This window comes from Parus major, chromosome 1A (assembly GCF_001522545.3).
Source record: "Parus major isolate Abel chromosome 1A, Parus_major1.1, whole genome shotgun sequence".
In the NCBI taxonomy this organism is placed as follows: Eukaryota; Metazoa; Chordata; class Aves; order Passeriformes; family Paridae; genus Parus; species Parus major.
The window spans coordinates 38222621-38243715 of NC_031773.1; the positions used below are offsets into that span (position 1 = coordinate 38222621).

Genomic DNA, 21095 nt, shown 5'->3' on the forward strand with positions numbered 1-21095 from the left:
AATTCTTTGTGAGCAGCTGGTATGTGAACACTCTAGAAACAAATTTATGGGGTTATGGTCTTGGAAACACTTACCTGTATGTTATACTTGAGGTCATTCTCCCATCTCTGGGAATTCAAATGAAGAATTGTAAAGCTGTACTAGTTCTTAATGTATAGGCATAGAAAATTTCTGCTTTACGCTCATTCAGTGCCTTATGAATACTTTTTGTGTGTGTAAACAACCAGTGAGAAAGAAGAATTTTATTCTCATCTGGATGTCATCTTGAAAATAGATCTTAAAAACATCTGTAAGTGTAAAATCTTTCTTTTTTCTCTAAACTATGAGTAGAAGAAACACTTTTGTGACTATTTTAAAGGGAGTCCTAGCCCATCATTAACACCATGCCAGTTAGGTAACAAGAGGTCTCTTTTGAAAACAAAGAGACATCATGGTGAAGGACTCAAAAATGCAGTACTGGATTAGGGTAAGCAGCATTTCAGACATTTCATATCTATCTGCTAGTATTCTTCTAGAAGATAAGTACTTTCTGGTTTATCCTGTCCAGGGCAAAAGTAATTCTATTTCTATAATGTCTGAGAATACGAATAATGACCAGCAATAAAGAATTTATTTTTCTGTCTCTTCGAACATACAAGATCAGAACACTGATTGTTTTACTACCTTAAATTGCTATTGATCTTCTTGTAATGCTTGCTATCATAGCACTGTAACATGGAAGTAAGAAAACAAATTATTATGGATATATAAAAATAGATTATAACTATCAGTGTATGGTTCAGATTTAAGCATGACTTTATTAAGAAGAATTGCGTCCACATGAAATAGTGCCATCAGAAATTTTATGACAAATGTACACATTTGCAACTCTGATTTAGCTTGAGATCTTGTGTAACTATTTGGTTTGGAAGTCCAGTTATCAACTTTCATACTTAAATGTAGGTTCCTGAGTAATTTTCACTGATTCTTAGAAAGTATGCATGAAAATACTTTCCATGCACAGTATTATTTCTGAATAATAGATTTTTATAATAAATAAATTTAAATAATAAATTTAAAAATAAATAATTTTTAATCTGAAAATTTATAAAGGCACAGTTCAATTTGTGAAAAATTGTGCTGCTTCTTGAAAGTATTGTTTGAAATTACAATTTTCAATAAACAATACCTCCTCAGATGTGTCCATACCATCCAAATATTGAGCCTCTATAGGGAATATATACAATATATGTGAGTTACTATTATACTGTTGACTGGATGCTCCTAACAGAATGCCACAGTTGAGGCAAGAAGTAGTAGTAAACCACCATGAAAATCATTAGGCTCCAGAAAAATTAATACAGATTTCTTTTTTAATACAGTAGATTTTTAAATTTATATTACAGCTAAGAGCCTAAGTATAGTTACATGGAAAGGAAAAGGTGCTAGTGAAAGTAGTTGAATATTCAATAAAAAGGATAAAGAAATGGGAAAAGTCAGTTGATTTACTTTCTACATATACAGAGTTTGAATTTTAAATGTGTTTGGGCTGACAATGCTTATGCTAGTTTATAGCAGACACAAAGAGAAAACCAAATTACAGCTGAGTATCTTGTATGGATGTGTATCAATTATTGAACAAGAAGAAATTTTCTACCTTAAAATACCTCACTTTTTCTTGGAATATTTCTAATATCAAGATTCTACTGCTAATGAAAAATTAATCTAATGGGTGCAATTATTCATGAACCTAGTGTTCACCAGTTCGGAAACATTGTCTATATATATTTTGACCAAAGATATACAACAACGGCCCTAAACACCAATTATATGAGATAGTATTCATCCTTGACCTTTGAGAAATGAAAACATTGTAAATGTGTTCACCATATCTTAATGTCTTGGATATTCATTATTTCCAATGTCAGCCTGATATTATTAAGAAGAGGAAGTAGAAAAACACAAACTCAGTGTATAATCTCCAAATTCCATCTCCAAAACACATTTCCCCAAATAGCACTTGTATTCATAGTACTAAAGAAAGCAGTTTTGTTTTTTTCCAGTAGATGAAAAACCTTATTTTTTGAATGCAGTAACTGTCTCAGTGTTCAATACCTATAAGGTATTTGTCATTATGACAGGAAAAAAATACAAAAATCAGAATTTTGCACTTCAGATACACTCATGAGTTTTATTTTGATAGTGAGAATCACAGGAACACTTTTGATCACAGAATCACAGAATCAATTAGGTTGGAAAAGACACGTGAGATCATCAAATCCAACTTACGACCAAACACCACCTTGTCAACTAGACCATGGCACAAAGTGTCAGGTCCAGCCTTTTCTCAAACATCTCCAGGGATGGTGACTCCCCAATCTTCCTGGGCAGACCACCCCAATATCTATTCACCCTTTCAGCGAGGAAATTCCTCCTGATGTCCAACCTGCACCTCCCGCAGCTCAGCTTGAGGCCATTTCCTCTTGTCCTATCACTGGTTGTCTTGGAGAAGAGACCAACCCTCACCTGGCTACAGCCTCCTTTCAGGGAGCTGTACAGAGCAATAACGTCCCCCACGAGATTCCTCTCCTCCTGGCTGAACCCCAGCTCCCTCAGACACTCTTCATAGGACTTGTACTCCAGACCCTTCCCCAGCCTTGCTGCCCTTCTCTGGGCATTCCCAGCACCTCCAACTCCTTCTTGCAGTGAAGAGCCCAGGACTGGACACAGGACTCTGTGACCTCGAGGTGTGGCCTCACCAGTGCCAAATACAAGGGGACAATCCCTGCCCTGCTCCTGCTGGCCACACCATTGCTGACCCAGGCCAGGATGCCATTGGCCTTCTGGGCCACCTGGGCACTGCTGGCTCATGTTCAGCTGCTGTTGACCAGCACCTCCAGGTCTCTTTCTGTCCCCTTACTCAACTTGTTCCTTAACTACTTGCTCTTTAAGGACTAGCTCTGTCACTGATTGAAGTAAGTGTGAAAACCTGCATACTGATTTTCATGAACTCTGGCCTAGAGCTTTACTTCTGGTGCAGACTGACTTTAGCTCTACCCCTTCTTAAGAGAATTCTGTCCCTTTGATACAGGAGCATGGCTTATCTACTTGTGCATTACCCTTTCCTTATTGATCCTTTATTTATCTCTAGGTTTCCTTCTGCTTAGATGATCATCAGAAAAAAAAAAAATAATAATCCCAAAAAACCAAATCTGTAATTTTGGTTACTTCATAAATTCAAATAAACCAACGCACAACAAAGAGCCTTACTGTAAGTCTCCAAGATTTATTTAATATCTTCTGTTTTGACAGATGACTGACTGTCATAAGAAATCAACTGTCACAGTATAATTGGGGTTTTTTTAGAACTCATACATGGTAAAGAATGCAGTTCACTGACAATAATTAAAAGAAAAAAAAGCCTATAATCTGATCCAAAATAGGAAAAAAGACTTAAAGGATAAGCTATACTCAGCAAATGATGACTTGGAGCAGATTCTTGAGTAGACTATAGAAATGTTACGTTACACAAAATCAAGTCACAACTCTACCTGGCCCTTAACTTCTGTACATAGAAGTTCAGATTCTTGGGGATCATATGAAATATATGTATCCAGCAATACAAACAAACCTATTTCTTCAGAGTCAACAGGAAAACTCTACACACTTCAGTAAGAACTAAATTATCCCTACTTTTGAAATAAAAATAAATGCCCCAACATAATTTTATCTTTTTGAGTGAATACTCGTTAGTATGGGAAATTATTCATTAAGATAGAAGAAAGCCTGAATACGACACTTATAAAAGCGAATTCTTAAATATTCTGCATTTCCTTTGCTTTTAACAGAGAACTTAAAAAGAAGGGATTATGTTTTGAAGGTGTTCTTGGATGACATTTCAGCCTCTACCATCCACTTTCAAGGCCATGGGCAAAAAGTAAACTATCAAATTTAAGCTTTATAAAATTGCACTATTTTTTCTGGCTTTTCCTCACTGTATAACAAGACAGAATAGTTCAGTTAGTAGAGACCTACAATAATCATCTTGTTCTAATGCTCAACCACTTCAGGGCTGACTAAGTCAAATCATATTGTTGAAGCCATTGTCCAAATGCCTCTTAAACACTGAGAGACATGACTACAGCTGTCATGAAAACTAGGGGAAAAAAAGCATGACTATGGCTATTATTAAAACTACAGTGTCTATAATGTTGATGGCAACAGCTTATTTGTAAGCACTTGGATAACCATCTGTGTTCTATTCTGTTGACCAACACCATTATATTTTTTTCAGATTTTCATCTGCATGTCTTTTTAAACATTCAGATTATGAGCCATCAATAGTTAATGTAGCAGTTGATGTACCTGGTTCAAGCTAAAATAACTGATATCAATGTTTATGAAGCAGATACAGAGTGAAATGGGAATACATAGTCTTGATGATTGCTTCAGGCATTCAACACATGTTACTCCTCCTCTAAATATTTAAGTTTCTGTCTTTTTTCCCATTGTTATTATATTCCAATATCCCATTTTATTCCTCTGCTGGATTGCCACATTGGTCTTCTTCAGTCAAGTATTTATTAAGAAGTGCAAACCTTTTGAGAAAATCTCCTGCTTAAAATTATTTGCAAAATGCTCCTGAATATACAGAACTTCACAACAGCAAGGAAATAAACTCATACTTTAAAAGAATTCAGGTTGCTACTTGTATGTATAATTATACCTTTAGCTGTGCTCTGTTGGGAATATGATGGCAGTTTAAAAAAAAAAAATAGTCCAGAGAAGACCCAGCTAAAAACCTAAACCACAGATACTGTCAATCTTTCCTTTATCAGATAATATTAGTTATGAGTCATCCACCAGAATAAAATTGGTATTTAACACTATGAAAACAACTTTCATTCAATTTTATGTGGAAAAAAGAACTGCCATGTGCTGTTATGCTAATAGTTCTGTTACTGAGGAAGGAAAACCTTAAACTTTTCCTAAACATCTGTTAGGTTGGACACAACTAATACTTCAGCATTGCATTGCACTTAAACCATTGCAACTTTATAATCCCAGGTTGTCTTTGATTTCCAGTTGTTCTGTCTCCCCTCTATACATTTAAATCCTGTAAAAATATGTATTTCCATATTTAATCTATTAGAACTAATAGTTATGGTTAGTATCTGGTTTTTTTTGAATACATCTTAATATGTTCCCCTCAATGTTTGTATATTGAGACAAATGGCTTAGATAATTAGCAAAAAAAAACATTGTTCCAGTTTGTTTCTGAAAATATTTCTGGTTTTCAGTAATTTAAATTGATTTTTGCAGTCACAGAAACTTGATACTTGCATTGATTTTAGTGGGAACTGCATGGATTCAGAACACCTGAAAATTAACATGTTTATATTTAATAGCCTGCAAAATTATAAAACAGAGGAAATTCAGAGATAGAAACAAACATTGGGTCAAGCTTTAGTTTTTTACACGAGTAAAGAGTGTATCATTGGATTTTGAGACAGAAAATTTGGCATTTTCACCTCAGACACATTTCGCTCAGATCTCCATTTCACTGCTTGGGAATTCTTTTTTAAATTATTCCCTGGAAATTTGAGACAAATGGAAAATCTTGCAAGATTAGAAAAAAAAATAGATTAAGAACTTGCAGAAGTCCTTCACAAGAGGATGTTTTTAGAACCTCAGAAAAAGTACTGATTATTCATTCAAATATACAGGATGCCATTGGCACTCTATGTTCTTCAGCACAGCCAGAAAGAAATCATGAAAAAAAGACATCATTCCATTTTCATCATAGGAACAAGAGCTGTTTTGAGAAAAATAGTGTGGATCAAGCTATTATTTTACCCAAATAGCAAATGTCCGCTCTTAAATAAACAAAATCTACTTTAATTATTACTTTTTAAATCTGTTTAAATCTTTTTAATATTTATTTCTGTCAGGCTATTTTTGGTATCTATATATGTATCTGTGTGAGGCCAGTATTTTAGATCCATGCACTACATGCACACACATCTAAACAGAAAACACAACCTCAGAATAAGGCCCTACTGACAATGTTTTCTCCCTGTACCTTTCTTGTCTCTGGCAGCAAAAAATTCATTGCTTGCTGTATTGGAAGAAACTGCAAGTCTACCAACAAAATTCTCTAATCACAATCCTATTAAAGGTTAACATTGATCAAATTACATAAACTGGTTCAATAAAACAAGGTCATTACATTTCCCTCTTTAGATTTTCCCTTCTATCATGCCTCCAGTAAGCATTTCTAAATGAGTGGTATCTTATTAGATCAAATAAAACCTTAATGGTTGTCACTATATTTCTATTACTTATTTTATTACTGAATTATTGTAGCTAACAATTACAATTTAGCTGAAATCTATGGGGTACCAGAAGATATCAAAGGATTAGTTTTAGTATTGCAGTTTCACACTCCAAACAATTCTACTATCTATAGTATATATAGTATAAATAGAAATACTTGCAAACAGTGCTGAAAATAATATCTATTGCAGAGGGGGGAAAAAAAATTGCATCATTTAAAAGAATTTATACTCAACTAGAACTAGGTATTTAGATTTCCACCAGAGAGATTCAACATAATCTTTTGATTCACAAATCACAATGTACTCAAACTTGCTGGAAATAAACAAAATAAGTTTTAAAAAATAAAGAAAATAGAGTTCCAACCATCTCTCTCAGTATAAATTATTCAATCATCTCCACCAAAGATTAACATATCTGGACTGCTTTAGTTTTAAAAGGTATATTTTAAAGACAGGAGGGTTTATGCCCATGCACGGAAGAATTCAACTCCTGTAAGTTAAGCTGTTTAAAACCATGCAAATTACACATTGTGCTCCACCACACTATCCCGAGTTGCAGGAAGCAAAAGCATGGACTGGGAGAATACAGAAGCACTTGCTGAAGAGCAGGTTTGGGATTATGTACATCTAAGGAACCTGAAGGTGCACAAGTCCACAGCAACTGATAAGATGCATCCACATGTCCTGAGGGAGCTGGCGGATGAAGTGTCTAAGCCATTATCCATCATATTTGAGAAGCTGTGTCAGCCTTGTGAAGTTCCCACTGACTGGAAAATCAGACAATTACCCTCCTAATTTTTAAGAAGGGTAAAAAGGAAGATCTAGGGAACTGAATGCCAGTCAGTTTCATCCCAGCAACCAGCAAGATCATGGAGCAGATCCTCCTGGAAACTATTCTAAGGCATATGGAAAATAATGAGTTGACTGGTGACAGCCAATAGTATTAAAAAAGATATATCATAGATGCAGATTCTGATGATCAATATGTGAAAAGATTTACAGCCATTAAAAAATAAAATCTGCTACCACAGGTGATCACTAAAAGCAGGAGTTTCTGGTAATGTTATATTGAAGATACAATGAACAGAAAAATGGAAACACAGAAGGCTCCTCCTGAACATCAGGAAATGTTTTTTACTTTTTACAGTAAGGATGACTGAGCACTGGCACAGGTTGCCCAGAGAGGCTGTGGAGTCCACCCTCACAGATACTGGAAAGCCATCTGGACACAGTCCTGGGCAGCCTGTTCTTAGTAACCCTGCTGCAGCAGAAGCTAGACAAGGTGACTTCCTGAGGTCCCTTCCAACCTCAACTATTCTGTGAATAACAATTTTTAAGTAAATCACTGAGCAAGAACATTATTAATGAACAAAATAAACTTGAGAGTGATAACTTATTAACATCTTCATATAAATAATATCTTTCATACCTTGAAACTTATTCCTGAAAGGCTAAAAGGAACAATAAAACAACCAAAAACAAGAGTTGTTCAATATCGTTTATCATAGTACATTTATACTCATTCGAAGTCTTACAATGACATACACTGTATCTTTCCAGTTTATTTACATGGTAACTAATCAAGGTGACATTTTCTAGACAATTTAGCTTAGAGAAGATTTTGGTTAAATTTGCTTGAGAAAGTTGTGCCTGAACATTTTCCTCTTTCTAGCACTCAAAAACAGAGTTAGAGTTCCTAACCTTTTTAGTAGAACTCTTTCTTATGCTACAGTAAAAGACCTAATTTTACTCCAAAAAAATAAAAACACACTATTAAGTAGTTAGTGCTTATGCTTTCTCATTACAGTGCAGTTCACTGTATTTAGGAATCTATTTTTTTTTCCTGGACTCAAGAGTCATGACCTAAATGCAATAAATTCCTATCATTGGGGAACACACAGTGCAGAACCAAATACACTTTTCTTAGAGGCTTCCGCTGTCAACAGGCAGCTTTGGGAAGAATAAACAATATTACTTGTGAGCTAGATTCTGAGTAACTCCACACTAAAGTCTGAAATAAAGAACCTGAAGGGGTACTCTGGGTCAAGTTCACAGATTAACCAAAGGTATTATGTTATATAATGTCTTTTATAACAGCTTCATCTTGAAAAGTTTTGGGTTTTCACCATGTCTTTGTCTAAGAAAGATGCCATTCCTTCATAATTCAAGACCTTCTTTTGATGAATGTTCCATCTTTATTCATGGTACCCTATAATCATTTATTCCTTCATCAACATTATTTTTGGCTTAAAATATTTCTTTCATCTTCACCTGTTCATTCCATCTTCCTGTCTGTTCAAGAAGATCTATGAAATCACTCACAGTGCTTCTCAAGACAGTTTCCCCCAGAAATAAGAAAACTTCAATTAGTCTTTTTAGGCAGAAGATGTTACTTCCTCTTTCCTCTAGCAATGTTTTTCTCAATCTCTTCCAACTTGAGGTTAACTCTCAATCACTACTGAGCCAAAACTCAGATAAATGAGGTTCAAACCACCCCTTGGTTCAACTGCCTTAATATTTACCTACTTCCAACAGAAGACTTCTACATAACATATTTCAAAATTGTACTTTCCATTTTTTACATCCACCTCCCACTGGCTGCCTACCACCATTTATAAACCATATATTATCCCTCTTTACTACTGCTACCTAAAATGAATTTTTTTATTACCTGCTAGATATAAGGCTCTCACCCTTGTACCATGCACTAGCATCCCACCTCCGTTACTCTTGTTCTTGTGTATTATAATACTCCCTTAGTTGACTATTCAATTTTGTGTCACCTGAAATTTCCACTAGCATGCTTCTTCTTATGCTCAAATTGATAAAAATTAATCTCAAAATCCATTAACTACTACTACTACACTCCTTCCATCCTGTCAGTCTATAGTAAGTGAAAGTTTTTCCTCTCTCTTTTATTACTTACCTTACTAATTACTATATTGCTTTTCCTTACACACCTCCCATCTATTAGTAATTTAAATGAGGTGACTTCAAAAGATATCATTTTAGGGATACTGTAGTTCCCCAATTTAAAAAGTATAGTACTAAAGAGTCATGTTGAGTTACTTTGTATAAAGAAAATTTTATTTATTTAAACCCATGTCATATTTCTAAGTTAGCTTTTTGACATATTATTCGATTTTCCTCCAAAACAAGTTTTAAAGCCTTCCCTGTTATTTTATTTAGACTAGCTGTAATTTTCTGCTCACTTTTCCCCTTCTTCCTTAAACATAGCTTCTCAGTTACACATAGATGTTCATAAAGAGTGCCTATCTAATGGAAATAAAATTTATTTCAATGATAGTACTTAGCATGACAACTATATTTCTGTAACTCAGATTTGAAAGACATTGTTAATTATACATTGTTCTGTTTCAGTGCAGACCAGTATAAATTCTTAAAGACACAGTCATTGGCTACAGCATTAACAGCTGTAACAGCATTAACTAATAACACAAGCTTCCTATTTAATGTTATTTATGATTTCCTATTTCCCATCAGACAAGATTTTTCAACAGCTTTCATTCAAGTTTTTCATTCAAGTTTTCATTCAAGCTCTTTTTGTTCAGGTTCTATTTATTCCAAGTGTAATGATTTCTCCAGAACGTATTTTTCACTGTGAACAGTTAAACAGACAATAAGCAAAAAGAGTGTCCTAAAAAAAGGCTTTGGAATAGAATTGTGTAAATACACAGTTTCTACACACAAAGCACTATGTAAATACTAAGAAATAACCGAATTTTGAAAACCATTCAAGTGATCTAGAACTAAAAGAATATATTCTGATAAAGAAAGACTCATTAGATGCCATATTGTAACTAAATTATAATTATCATATCTTATAAAATATCTTATATTTCTTATAAAATATCTTATATTTATATATTCTCCTCCTAAACTGAGTGTAGTTTTCTCTCCACCAGGTAATAAGTCCTAGGTAATATTTTGTCAGAAGGCTATAACAGGCAGTTAGCAAGGCAAGCTTGCCATTCATAAAACCATACACCAAAAAACTGTAAAAGTACTACATCTCAATAGTATTCTATTACTCTTAAATATCTCAAGTTCAGAATTGAAATGAAATAGTATGGTAGTGATGAAAATAATATTCTTGAAAGACTCGATTACTAGAATGTTATATTACTAAGCCAGTGTTTTGTACTTATAAGAACAGATTTCTACAGAATTGAATTTCTTATATGAAGATCTAGATAACATATTTGATGGACAAAAAAACCTGATTCTGTTTTAAAGTATAAGCAGTGTGTCACACAGTTTCTCATGTGGGAAGCCCACATCTCTCTTAGATATAAGGATGAATGCTACCTGAAACACACATTCTTAATGGTTCATGGTAGACCAAAGCATTCACCTGACAAGTCAATTGCTTTTAGGTATATAGCTATCATTCAAAACTATGTAACACAATATAATTTTATGCTTTATTTCTTGCCAGAAGAAATAAAGAATAAAATACTATTGTGATCCATTTCCTTAGAATGCTCTGCATGACATTTAGGCTGAGTATTATTTTCCTTAGCTAGTCTTCAGTATTTTAGCAGGAGTTCTGCATATGCAAGACACAGAAACATGAGGGCTTCAACACCTGTTAGTGCTCAATATCTCACTATGGCTCAGTGGAGAGTGCCTCTGCACACTGAGCAACACACTGCAAGGGACTTCACAGATGCACAGTGTCCTCTCTTCTTCGGATTTCCAGCAATAAATCTTTGAATAAAGGATTTATGCTGTCTTTCACTTATTCTTTTCCACTCTTCTATGGAGAGACACCTCTACAAAAGAAGCTCAACTGCCCACAAATAAAGAGAAAAAAGAAAAAAAAAAAACAACCTTGATTTTACAGTATATCAAGATCATAGCTACTCCTTTTTGTCTGTCCCAAGACAGCTGCAGTCATTCTTACTGTCTGGAGCTAATGCTCAAGTTGTTAATGCTGTTCTTCCACAGTCTCTCTCTCTCTTTTATTTAGTCCTATCCCCAGATATCTCAATTACCTGATGAGGTTAGCCCTTGAAAAACTGCAGTTCCCTATTCCGGAGAGTGCCATTTTCCTCTTCTACACTTCAAAATCTTTTTACTCATTTCATTCATCCTTATTACCTCTTTATTCCATCCACACACTGTCCTAATTCCTCCCTAGGCCCTCATCGTCACATTCCCTAATAAGTGACAGCTGAGAGACACAAAGAAAAAAACATGGAGAAAACCTGAATTTTGAATCATGGTATCTTTCCAACCTCTGGCCCAATAAGCAAACCGAAGATCTTTCTTTGCTTTTAATTCTAGTATATTAAAAACCAATTATATTAACATATAATGTTGAAATACAATATCACATGAGTATTTTAACTGAAGTAGTTCATTTTGAAGTTCCTAAAAAAGGCTAGGGTAACTTCAGATAATGACATTTATATAAATACTTAAATTTAATTTAATTAAAATATGAAGGTATCAGATGTTTTTGCGGGTTTGTGTAGTACCTTATTAAACCTACATAAGTTAGTTTTATTTGTTGTTTATTAGAAATCCTTATACAGGAAAGTCTCTAGAAAGCATCCTCATTTTTTTGTTTTATTTCTACCATTAGATCTTTTGTTTAAATGATCCCTCACCTGTTGTAAATGCTAGAGCAACAGCCAAAAGAACCAGTAGCTACAGGCCTTCATCTTGCTCTCCTTCAAGTCAACAGCATTACTCCTATTCTTAAATATGAAAAGAGGTCCCATAGAGGTCAAATCAGGTACTATTAATTCAATAGGAGTTCTGCAGCTGACATCAATGGGAGCAAAATTTGGACCTCAAGGAATACATACTGATTAGGGTTAAAGTAAGTGGTATTAAGTAAAAAATTAGTGAACCTAAACAACAACAAAAAAAAGAATCTTTATTAAGGACATACCTGAGGCAGTGCTGAGTTCAGCTGTCGCTGGAGGGAATCTCTGTCGTAGATGACATCCTGTAGGCGTTGCTGTGCAAGTGACAAGCTTTCCTGTGTCTCCCGAAGGGTATCAAGGAGACGATCCCTTTCATCCAGCATGTTCACCATCAGCTGCTCAAAATGAGAATCCGAGTCCGAGCCACTGCTTTGGGACCCCCGTTGACTCATCGGGGTGTCCTCATTTATCGTTGGCATCACTTCACACATCATTTCTTTAAAAAGAACACAAATCAAGGAACAGCTCTTCAGCAGAGAAAACATTTGAGGATATTTCATAAGAGGAATAAACTCTGTCACATGGACACAGTAGATTATTGCATTGTTCCCACTTTCAAACTTGTGCGCAGTGTTAATCAGATAGTCAATAGAGAGAGATTAAATACAGTGACTAATTCCACAGAGCAAAGGCTTTGAATGTGCTTCCCAAAACTAAAGACTGACTGGAAAGAGACAGAGGGTTACAGAATATTTTAAATTAATAGTTTTGGAAAAAATGCTTAAAATAACGGAAAATACTTCCCCTGCAATTGTACTCTCCCTTATTGTTCCTCTTCTCCCTTCTCTTACTTAATTTCATTGTTGAATTGTTGGTATTGATGTCAATATCTGCCACTAATTGCCAGATTTTGTCCTCCTCTAGGCAATTCTACAGTACAGCTCAGGCTAGCCATTGATCCAGTATCATACTGCCTTAACAATGCCAGGTTAATCTATTTTTCTATCTAGTTATTTCCATCCTCAGGGGAAATTAATCTCCAGCGAGCTTGTTCAGTAAGAGGTCAAGAACTAGAAACTCTTCTAATTACATCCCTTTGATATCTTGTGCAAATTGAGTTACCAGGAACTGAATCACTTTTGTTTGTTTCTTAAATCTGTCCTGAGCAGAGCAAATAACATCACCTAGTCCAATGCTTCAGCTTATCTAAATCTCAAACCCCTGGTTCATGTACAGGGAGAAGCTTTGGGAATCCTTGGGGGAGCTTGCTGATGTTAACTGCTTTGTCCACTGTTGACACGGACCTGGAGATATGGAATGCCAGCCAGGAGAGCCCGTCTTGCCTCCAGGAACCTCTCACAACACCATGCAAGTACACTGCACTCAGCAAGGGGCCACTGCCAGCCTCCGCTCAGCTCCCACCTGCGGCTAACTAGTTTGGCATGGTTAAGTTCACAGTGAGCAAAGGAATAATTAAAAAATTCCAAAGCCATCTCCCACTTGCTCAGTTCAATCATAACTTTTCGGTATGCACCAGGTGGCCAGAGACCATGGTCTCTGCATGCCCATTCTTCAACACCAAAGTTAACAATTTGGATTGTCACCAAGCCCTTCCTGCCTCACAATCATCAACAGCTCATGGGTCACACTACTTGTCCCAGGGGATTCTCATCAGCGAAGCTTCATCATTCAAGAATATACTTCCAGTGTCCTACACATGCAGATCAGGTTTCTGGTGTGAAGGGCATTTGCCACCCCTGCACACTGGCTGTGGCAGAGTGAGAGTGGTACAATTTTGCAGGAACATTGGCGAGAACAGGTAGGGAAATCTGTCTGTGGACAGCTGTTGCTACCTCAGCACCTTGCATTCAAACTAGATAGGAAATCTCCTCTTAAAGTCATTATGGGGATGTGGGAAGCCATATGTGCAAGAGGTTATGGGGTAGCAAGGGAATCCATAAGTTGAATGCTCATGGCACTATTACGACATCTTGTCCCTCTCAGCTGTTGCTTTTAGGGAAGGCAGGGGGCCATGCATTGTTCTTATTTTGAATCCCTGGACTGCATTGTTCTGACAGCGCAAGTAACAAACTTAGCTATGACTAAGACAGGAGAGAAGGCAGGGAATGGGTGGGCAGTTCCTGGTGTAGGCAGCTGCTATTTGGAAGTTTTCTCCCACAGCTCGCAGCCCCAGGAGAATCTTTAAAAGGTACAGCGGTTCTTGCAGTCAGCCTGGTGATGTACATCACTTTCTGGAAGTTCGGAGATCAATGTTATTATTCCATTGGAACCACTTGCATCCTCTCCCTCCCCCACCCTGAGAGTGGAGAGAAATACAGCAAAGCAGTCTGTTAACCTGAGCCAGATAGAAATGCTGGGAGGGTATGACAGAGAGGGGCTCTTGCAACAGCAAGGAGCAGGAGATACAGGAGCCCTGGACCATGCCCTCACACAGATGGTTTGTGGGGGCCCATGAGGACCCCAAACAACTCTGAAGGAAACCTGGCTTCTCAGAGTGCTCCTGGGTCACCAAGCCACAAAAAAAGGAATAAAATCTCAATCAACTGAAGGTTTGCTGTGGGGCTTCCAAAGAAAAATTTCTTACAACCTTTCATGAAAGACCTAGTATGCCGTGCTGTTTGATTTACTATGATTTGTGTCTTCTTGCCTTTAGAAAAGCATTTTTGATTTCCTTTTTTAAACTTCTTTGGCATTTATCACTCTTATATGTACCAACACATGGGATGCTTTTAATGTCCTAAGGCAGCCACCATTTAACACTGTTCCCAAGCACATGCAGAAGAATAGAGCTACTTCCCCAGGACATTATTACACCTTTCATGAATTTCCTGCTTGATAGCAGAAAGGAATCAAAATGCTGAGAATATTAGAAGAATTTTTAAATGAAGGAAAAAAAAAAAGGAAAGAAGACATTGAGAGGGACTGCAATAAAAGCTAGGGCAGATAAAGCAGAGGAAGAACTTCACAGAAACACTGGAGGAGCGTCAGCAAACAGACTGATCACAGTCTAGTAGCATAAGATTGGAAGCTGAGGACAAATAAAAGGGCACATATGCATGTGGATCTTTATATAGGAAGTGAATTATGTCACAGGGTTACAAGAGCTCTTGATGTTTCCTGAGCCTTCTGATGGTGTGTGTATGTATTAGTCAACCTTTGGCTAACCACAGGATGATGTGGGTCACACATGGGATCAGGACATTTAAATTTAAGAGTCAGCTCCCAATTTAGTTATCACTGAAAGAAATTTAGTTTGCATACACCAGAAGCAGGTGTATGCAAACCAGGACAACACATGCAGACAGAAACACCTGAGGGATTCCTGCTAAAACATAAAACAAAAGTAGTATCGCTATGATCAGTTTGGTTTGATCACTAATGTGGTGATAGCCTGAGTAACTTGAATTATATTTTAAAATTTCCAGTAGAGGAAGAGGGCCATTCCTGATTTTCCTTGTATGTAATTTGAATTTTAAACCTACATTTGGGTATTAAAAACCTCCATCACCCCAACAATTTTTAGTCTTGTTTCGTAATATAATCAGCTGAAATATTTCATACAATGAAATTAGGAGGAATCACTCTACCTACCTACTCTTCCCCACTTATCACAGACCATAAATCTGTGTTAAGCTGAAGTGTATTTCATACAGGAAGGATTTCAATCATTAAACACTGAGTGATCTCTCTAATAAATTAACCAGAATAAGTCATTCTTTCTGTGAAAAATATATGCCTTTTCCAATCATATTTATAGGGGAGACACAGTCACAAAGTCAAAGCTGCAGTTCTAAAAGGCTTATAACAAGGTTACTGGCAGGCCCACTTCTATCACACTTCAGAACCTACCATGCCACACATACTTTTGTGGCTGATCTGTGAATTTACATAACTTTTGAAAAAACTCAGATATCTTTCCCTACATATGCATTAATCAAATTTCATATACACAGGACAGCTGCATCCTGGACTTAATGATATGTGTACAGCTGAACAGATTCATGCATACATAGCAGGTATTCGTCTCAGGTACTCTTAGTTCTTACTAAGAACTAAGAGTATCCCATCTCTGAAGTTTAAAACAAGAATACTCAGGTATTCTTAGTTCTTACTAAATATGTATATATCAATTCTACTCAGAATGGAACTGAACAAGATTAAGAAAGGACTATCATTAGCTTCCTTTTTGTTCTCCATTCTTACTGCTCCAAAAACTGGATAGCCTCAGAGAACTTGACTTTTTAAACCATAACTACTGGATGGACAAAGCACATTCATAAACTAACATCTGGATATTCCACATTTTCTAACTGTTTTTATCAGCCTGTCACATGATTGACAGAATATAACCATATGCCCAGGAATGGCCCCAGAAAAATCAAAGAGTGGAATGCAGACTTCCAGCCTCTTTTGAATTGGTTTTATACAGTGTAATAGGCTGTTTCTCATTCTACTCTGAATGCACACTGAAAATCAGATGCATAAACATCTTCAAGTCTGTGCATGTATTTTAATCTCTCCACTTGGTCTGCACATGCCAGCTCCACTGTTCAGATATTTGTTATCCCATCATAGATAGCATCCCTTTCCCTAACCTATACATTCCTATCAACCCATACATTCCTATCAACTCCTACAAGGCAATTACAGTTACATTTCTTTGATGAGTCCTATTAGTGAAAAAGAATTCAGAGCTGGCAGTGACAAAAAAGGGAGAATAAGCAAAGACAATCAACAATGTACATGAAACATTAGAATCCCATCTCTGAAGTTTAAAACAGAAACATTGAATTGTTTTGCCACAATTTAAAACTAACTCCTCTTATAAATTTCAGGTAATGTGACAAAATCTAAATGCAACAAAACTGGAGTGCATAAATATCTTCCTTAAGTTTCTGAAAATTACAATACACTGAATCTTCTTTTTAGTTTCCAAACCTGCAGTGAGCAGACTCATTTTGCACTTGACCCAACTCTGGGCAAGTGCAAACTGATCAAACAAATCAACCACCAAATAAATCCAAGAACCCAGAAACACAGACTTTGCTTCTTTTCAAAGGAATGATGAATGGTTTTGAATTGAGTAAACTCAGATACTTGTACCCAGCCATAAGGAGGCACCTCTGCAGAGACTGAGTAAATTCCCACTGAAAAATTTTACTTAGGATTTCTTTACTAAGACTTGATACCTCAAATACTATTTGGTTATACCAGTGGTGCCTAACCATGCATCTGGCAAGCTACTGCAGATCATTGTGCCACCAGAGGATCGCAGGCTTTTGCCCCACAGAACTGCAGGAAAGAAGTTGGGGAAGGAATGGAAGTAGAGGGGGAACAGGTAATTAAGACCTGAGCTGACCATCTCAGTCATCAGGAGAAAGCGAGGTACAGGCCAGGTAACTACAGCAATCCACCAGTGAGTGGACAGCTGCCTTGCTTTGTCTGGATAGGACAGAATCACTGGATACCTAGGGTTGCAAGGAACCTCTGAAGATCATCTACTCCAGCCTGAAGGCATGTTGAGTGGAACACAGGTGGTGAAGAATGAACACTGAGGAAGCTGGAATTCCTTTCCAGTGGGTGTTGAGAACTGCAAGTAATGGATTAAACACCTCTGTCCCATGTTTTCCATATTTTCAAGACCACTTTAGTCCACGATAACTGAATAAGCTCTCCTGTACATCATCCTGTGCAACACCTCCCATGCAGCCATGCAAAGAAGAGGAGAGAAAGGGATAGACAAGGTGGTATATTCTTCAACTTAAAGAGGTGGCATTAATAGCTGAATGTGCCCTGTATACCTCTTCATTCAAAGGAAGAGAAGGAAAGCTTGTGTTCTTTGCCAGAAAAAGGCTGACTTGCCCTGTAGTAATATAACTTAACTAAAGTTATGCTTGACTGATCTAAGCCAACAAAAGTAAGACTTTTCAAATGTGTTTCTCTTTCTTTAAACAGAAAAATAAAAGCTCCATTGATATGGAACTTACTACTACTACACTACGAAGTTTCTTGCTTTACCCAGTATTCTGAATGTAAGTAAAGCAATCCCTCAATGAAAGATATGTTAAGTCACCAGCATTTTACTTTTAATACAGAATCACTGTTCCTTTGATCCATCCTGAGCCACAGAGCAGACATTACAACTCCCATGGTCAGGGTGCCTCCACAGCACCCAAGACTTGCAAGGACTATAACATATAGTCAACTTCTGTAGCACCTGCAACTGTCCCAAACCCCCAGAGAGGTTCTAAAGGGGGAGCAGGATACTGACACATTCCTGCTTCCCTTTTAATCCATAAACACCCCCTGGAAATAGACTTTTAGGTAATGTAATAACTTTATAACTCTTCTAATTCAAAATAAAACCTAGACTCTTATTTTAGTAGTAGCTCTCGACCTGAGTGTCAGGCATCACAGCCATATGCAATGGCAGCTTAAGAAGCAGTACACTGAAGTTCTCTGAACACATTTTCTTTCTTGTCCATCGTGTATCTATTGCACCACCTATTACAAAGCTTTTTCCAGGTTGATTAGTTCCTAATTCAATGTTTTCTCCATTCCATTTGCATGGAATCTAATCCAGCAAATGCTTGTATTCATGGCAATTCTGTCATGGACTTCAGTGGGTTTGGATCAGTACAGTGGTTGGAAAAGTCACTAACGTAGACATGCCACGAATCTCATTTTAACTCCCTTCAAACAAAGGCATAAAGATCACAAATGCCTGTTATGTGATACCAGGGAGCATGCTGGATGTTATGTGACCATTACTTACTATATTGCCAGAAACCATGGACAGGTTTCCCCTCTAAACACACAACACTCAACTGGCAAAAAAACGACTGCTGAAAGTAGTCAGTCCTACTAGAGGGGGAGAGATGTGGTTCACTGTCATTACATTAAGATTTTTCAGGCTGTATGCAAAAATGTCACAGCAAATCTATAGCATTAGCTGCATTATGTCTCCATCAAGAGTGAACTCCGTATTAGCTCAATTAGGCATTCTGCAGCTCAGTTTAAACATCCAGATAAAGGGAATGGGCTAAAATTCCAACACAGAGCAGAGGATATGGCCATCCTTGGTTAAGAGTTATATAAAGCTTCTTTTCAGGAGGGACTCCACTAATAAATTAATTGATAGCAACCCTCTTATATTAATCTCTCTCTGATTATGATCATATATGGACCAGGTACCAAAGTATGTCCTCAACACTGACTCTAAAACTACATGAAATTTCTGTATCCTATAGAGGTTGAAAATGAAAAAGTTGTCTTCCTTCTTCTCACTGAACCCCACCCTATTTGGCATCTTCTGTTACCTCAATTGTCCAAGAGTCTTGGAATTATTTATTTAAGTGAATATTGTAACAAACACCTCTGCAATCTCATTTAGCGTGGAAATAATTTACCAGATGGAGTTCTTTCACTTGAGAAGCTCTGGGAATAAGAAGACACAAAGCTACTTGGCTTCTGCCTGACAAAGGCTTTTAGACAAGCATTCATTTTGCTCACCTTGAAGGCCACCACCTTAGATGTAAATCTAATTTTAATCCCTCACCTTTCTATCCATAACTGGCTTTAAAAGCTTGTTTTCTGTTTACTCTGATGCTTGATTTGCACACCACAGTTGAGGAGTCATTTCAACTTACTTGTAATTTTGCTGCAGGAAAAAGAAGTAGAAATCTACCTATCATACATTCTAGCCTGTCCACAGTGACATCAGCTTGAAAACTCGTTTCATTGGATCCTTCAGAGTATTTTGCATTTACAAGCTATTTTTTCCAAATCGTTAAATAGATATAGTGACTGATAAAACCAGCTCTTACTGCAATTATGTCTCTTCAGACATCCTCAGCAAGATGACTCTTAGGCAGCACAGTGTAATTCCAATAAGGAAAATCCTTCCTATTGTCTGAGTTGCATTACATGCATATTCCTCCTCCTAGTTAACTCCTTACCTGCCAGTCTCCACTAAACTATGATATCACCTTTAACAGAAGCATCCTGCACTCCTTCCACACAGGAGGGGTGGTCAACACAGTACCTTAGAAAAAAGGACTCGTTCCAACCATCTGTTCTTTATGCCGTGCCTCTGACCTCCTACCTCCCTTAACCACAACCAAAAAAAATGAGGTTGGTTTCACATTTTTTAGTCTGAAATCCCCCAACTCCCATTATAGAAATGCATTTAAATACCACACAAGTACTACAGCAAGAGGCAGACAGCTAGATTTTGCATTTGCACCTCATCCCCCGAGGATATCGAGTCTAAGGAAGAAATGTCTAACTCAGAAATAGAAGGTTCAGTACCTAGTATCTTTTATTTCGGCGTCTGCTATTTCACTTGATCAATAACAACCGCAGTCTCCACCGGCTTCGAGCGGGGACTCACACAGCCGAGCACTCCTGGACCATCTTCCTAGCAATGGTGACACAGGCGTTGCTCCGAGGAACCCCGAGCCCCCGCACCCGTCCTCCGGCAAGTCTCGCTGCTTGGCACCTCAACATTTTCTTCGGTCACTTCGTCAGCAGCCAAGAGGAGAAGCATCCATGGGAAAAATGGCATATTACAAATTTTGCTTTGGGAAGCAGAGCTCGGTTCAGACCATTGTCGGGAGCAGGAGGGGGGGGAGCGGCTCTTAAAGCTCCAGCAGCCCCTTTCGAGCAACAGCATCTTTGCAGCTGGAGGCAAACGATCACAGGGGGAGGGGGCAGGGCGAAAGCATCTTTCTTTGATTTCTTATCTTTTGCTAAACTTAACTAAGCCGTATCTGGCTTCCCTGGTTCTTCGATACCTCCCAGGCCAATTATGCCTCTGTGCGTGACTGAAGTCCACACGCTCGCACGACTGCCTGCACGATCAAAAAGCAGACGCGGTTTTCTGCTTTACAGAGAGAAATCCTCTGCCCACGGCTCGTCGCTGCCTGCCTGGCACACCGCTGCCTGGCTGGCGCCGTGCAGAGCCCGACCGGAGCCGGAGCCGGGAGCGGGGCCGGGAGAGCCCCGGCCGGCGCTCACCCACGGCACGTGGTGGCCGCGCCCCGGGCACCGCTGCCAGCCCCGCATCGCCCGGGGACAC

The 21095-nt window shown here is 37.7% G+C and overlaps 1 protein-coding gene across 8 annotated transcripts in view; it reads right to left on the reverse strand.

The window, feature by feature from the left end:
- Positions 1–20885, reverse strand: part of PPFIA2 (PTPRF interacting protein alpha 2) — a 283735-nt gene extending 262850 nt beyond the window's left edge. For 2 of the 8 annotated variants that reach the window (XM_015628403.3, XM_015628395.3), the window contains exons 1-2: positions 20327–20870; positions 12241–12491 (exon numbers count right to left, since the gene is read on the reverse strand). In XM_015628403.3, coding sequence (XP_015483889.1) covers positions 12241–12489 — 249 coding nt within the window. In that variant the 5' untranslated portion in view covers positions 12490–12491; positions 20327–20870. Of the gene's footprint in view, positions 1–12240; positions 12492–20326 lie in introns of all 8 variants that reach the window. The other 6 variants (XM_015628393.3, XM_015628390.3, XM_015628392.3 and 3 more) reach the window with 6 other exon arrangements.
- Between the last annotated feature and the right edge of the window lie 210 nt (positions 20886–21095).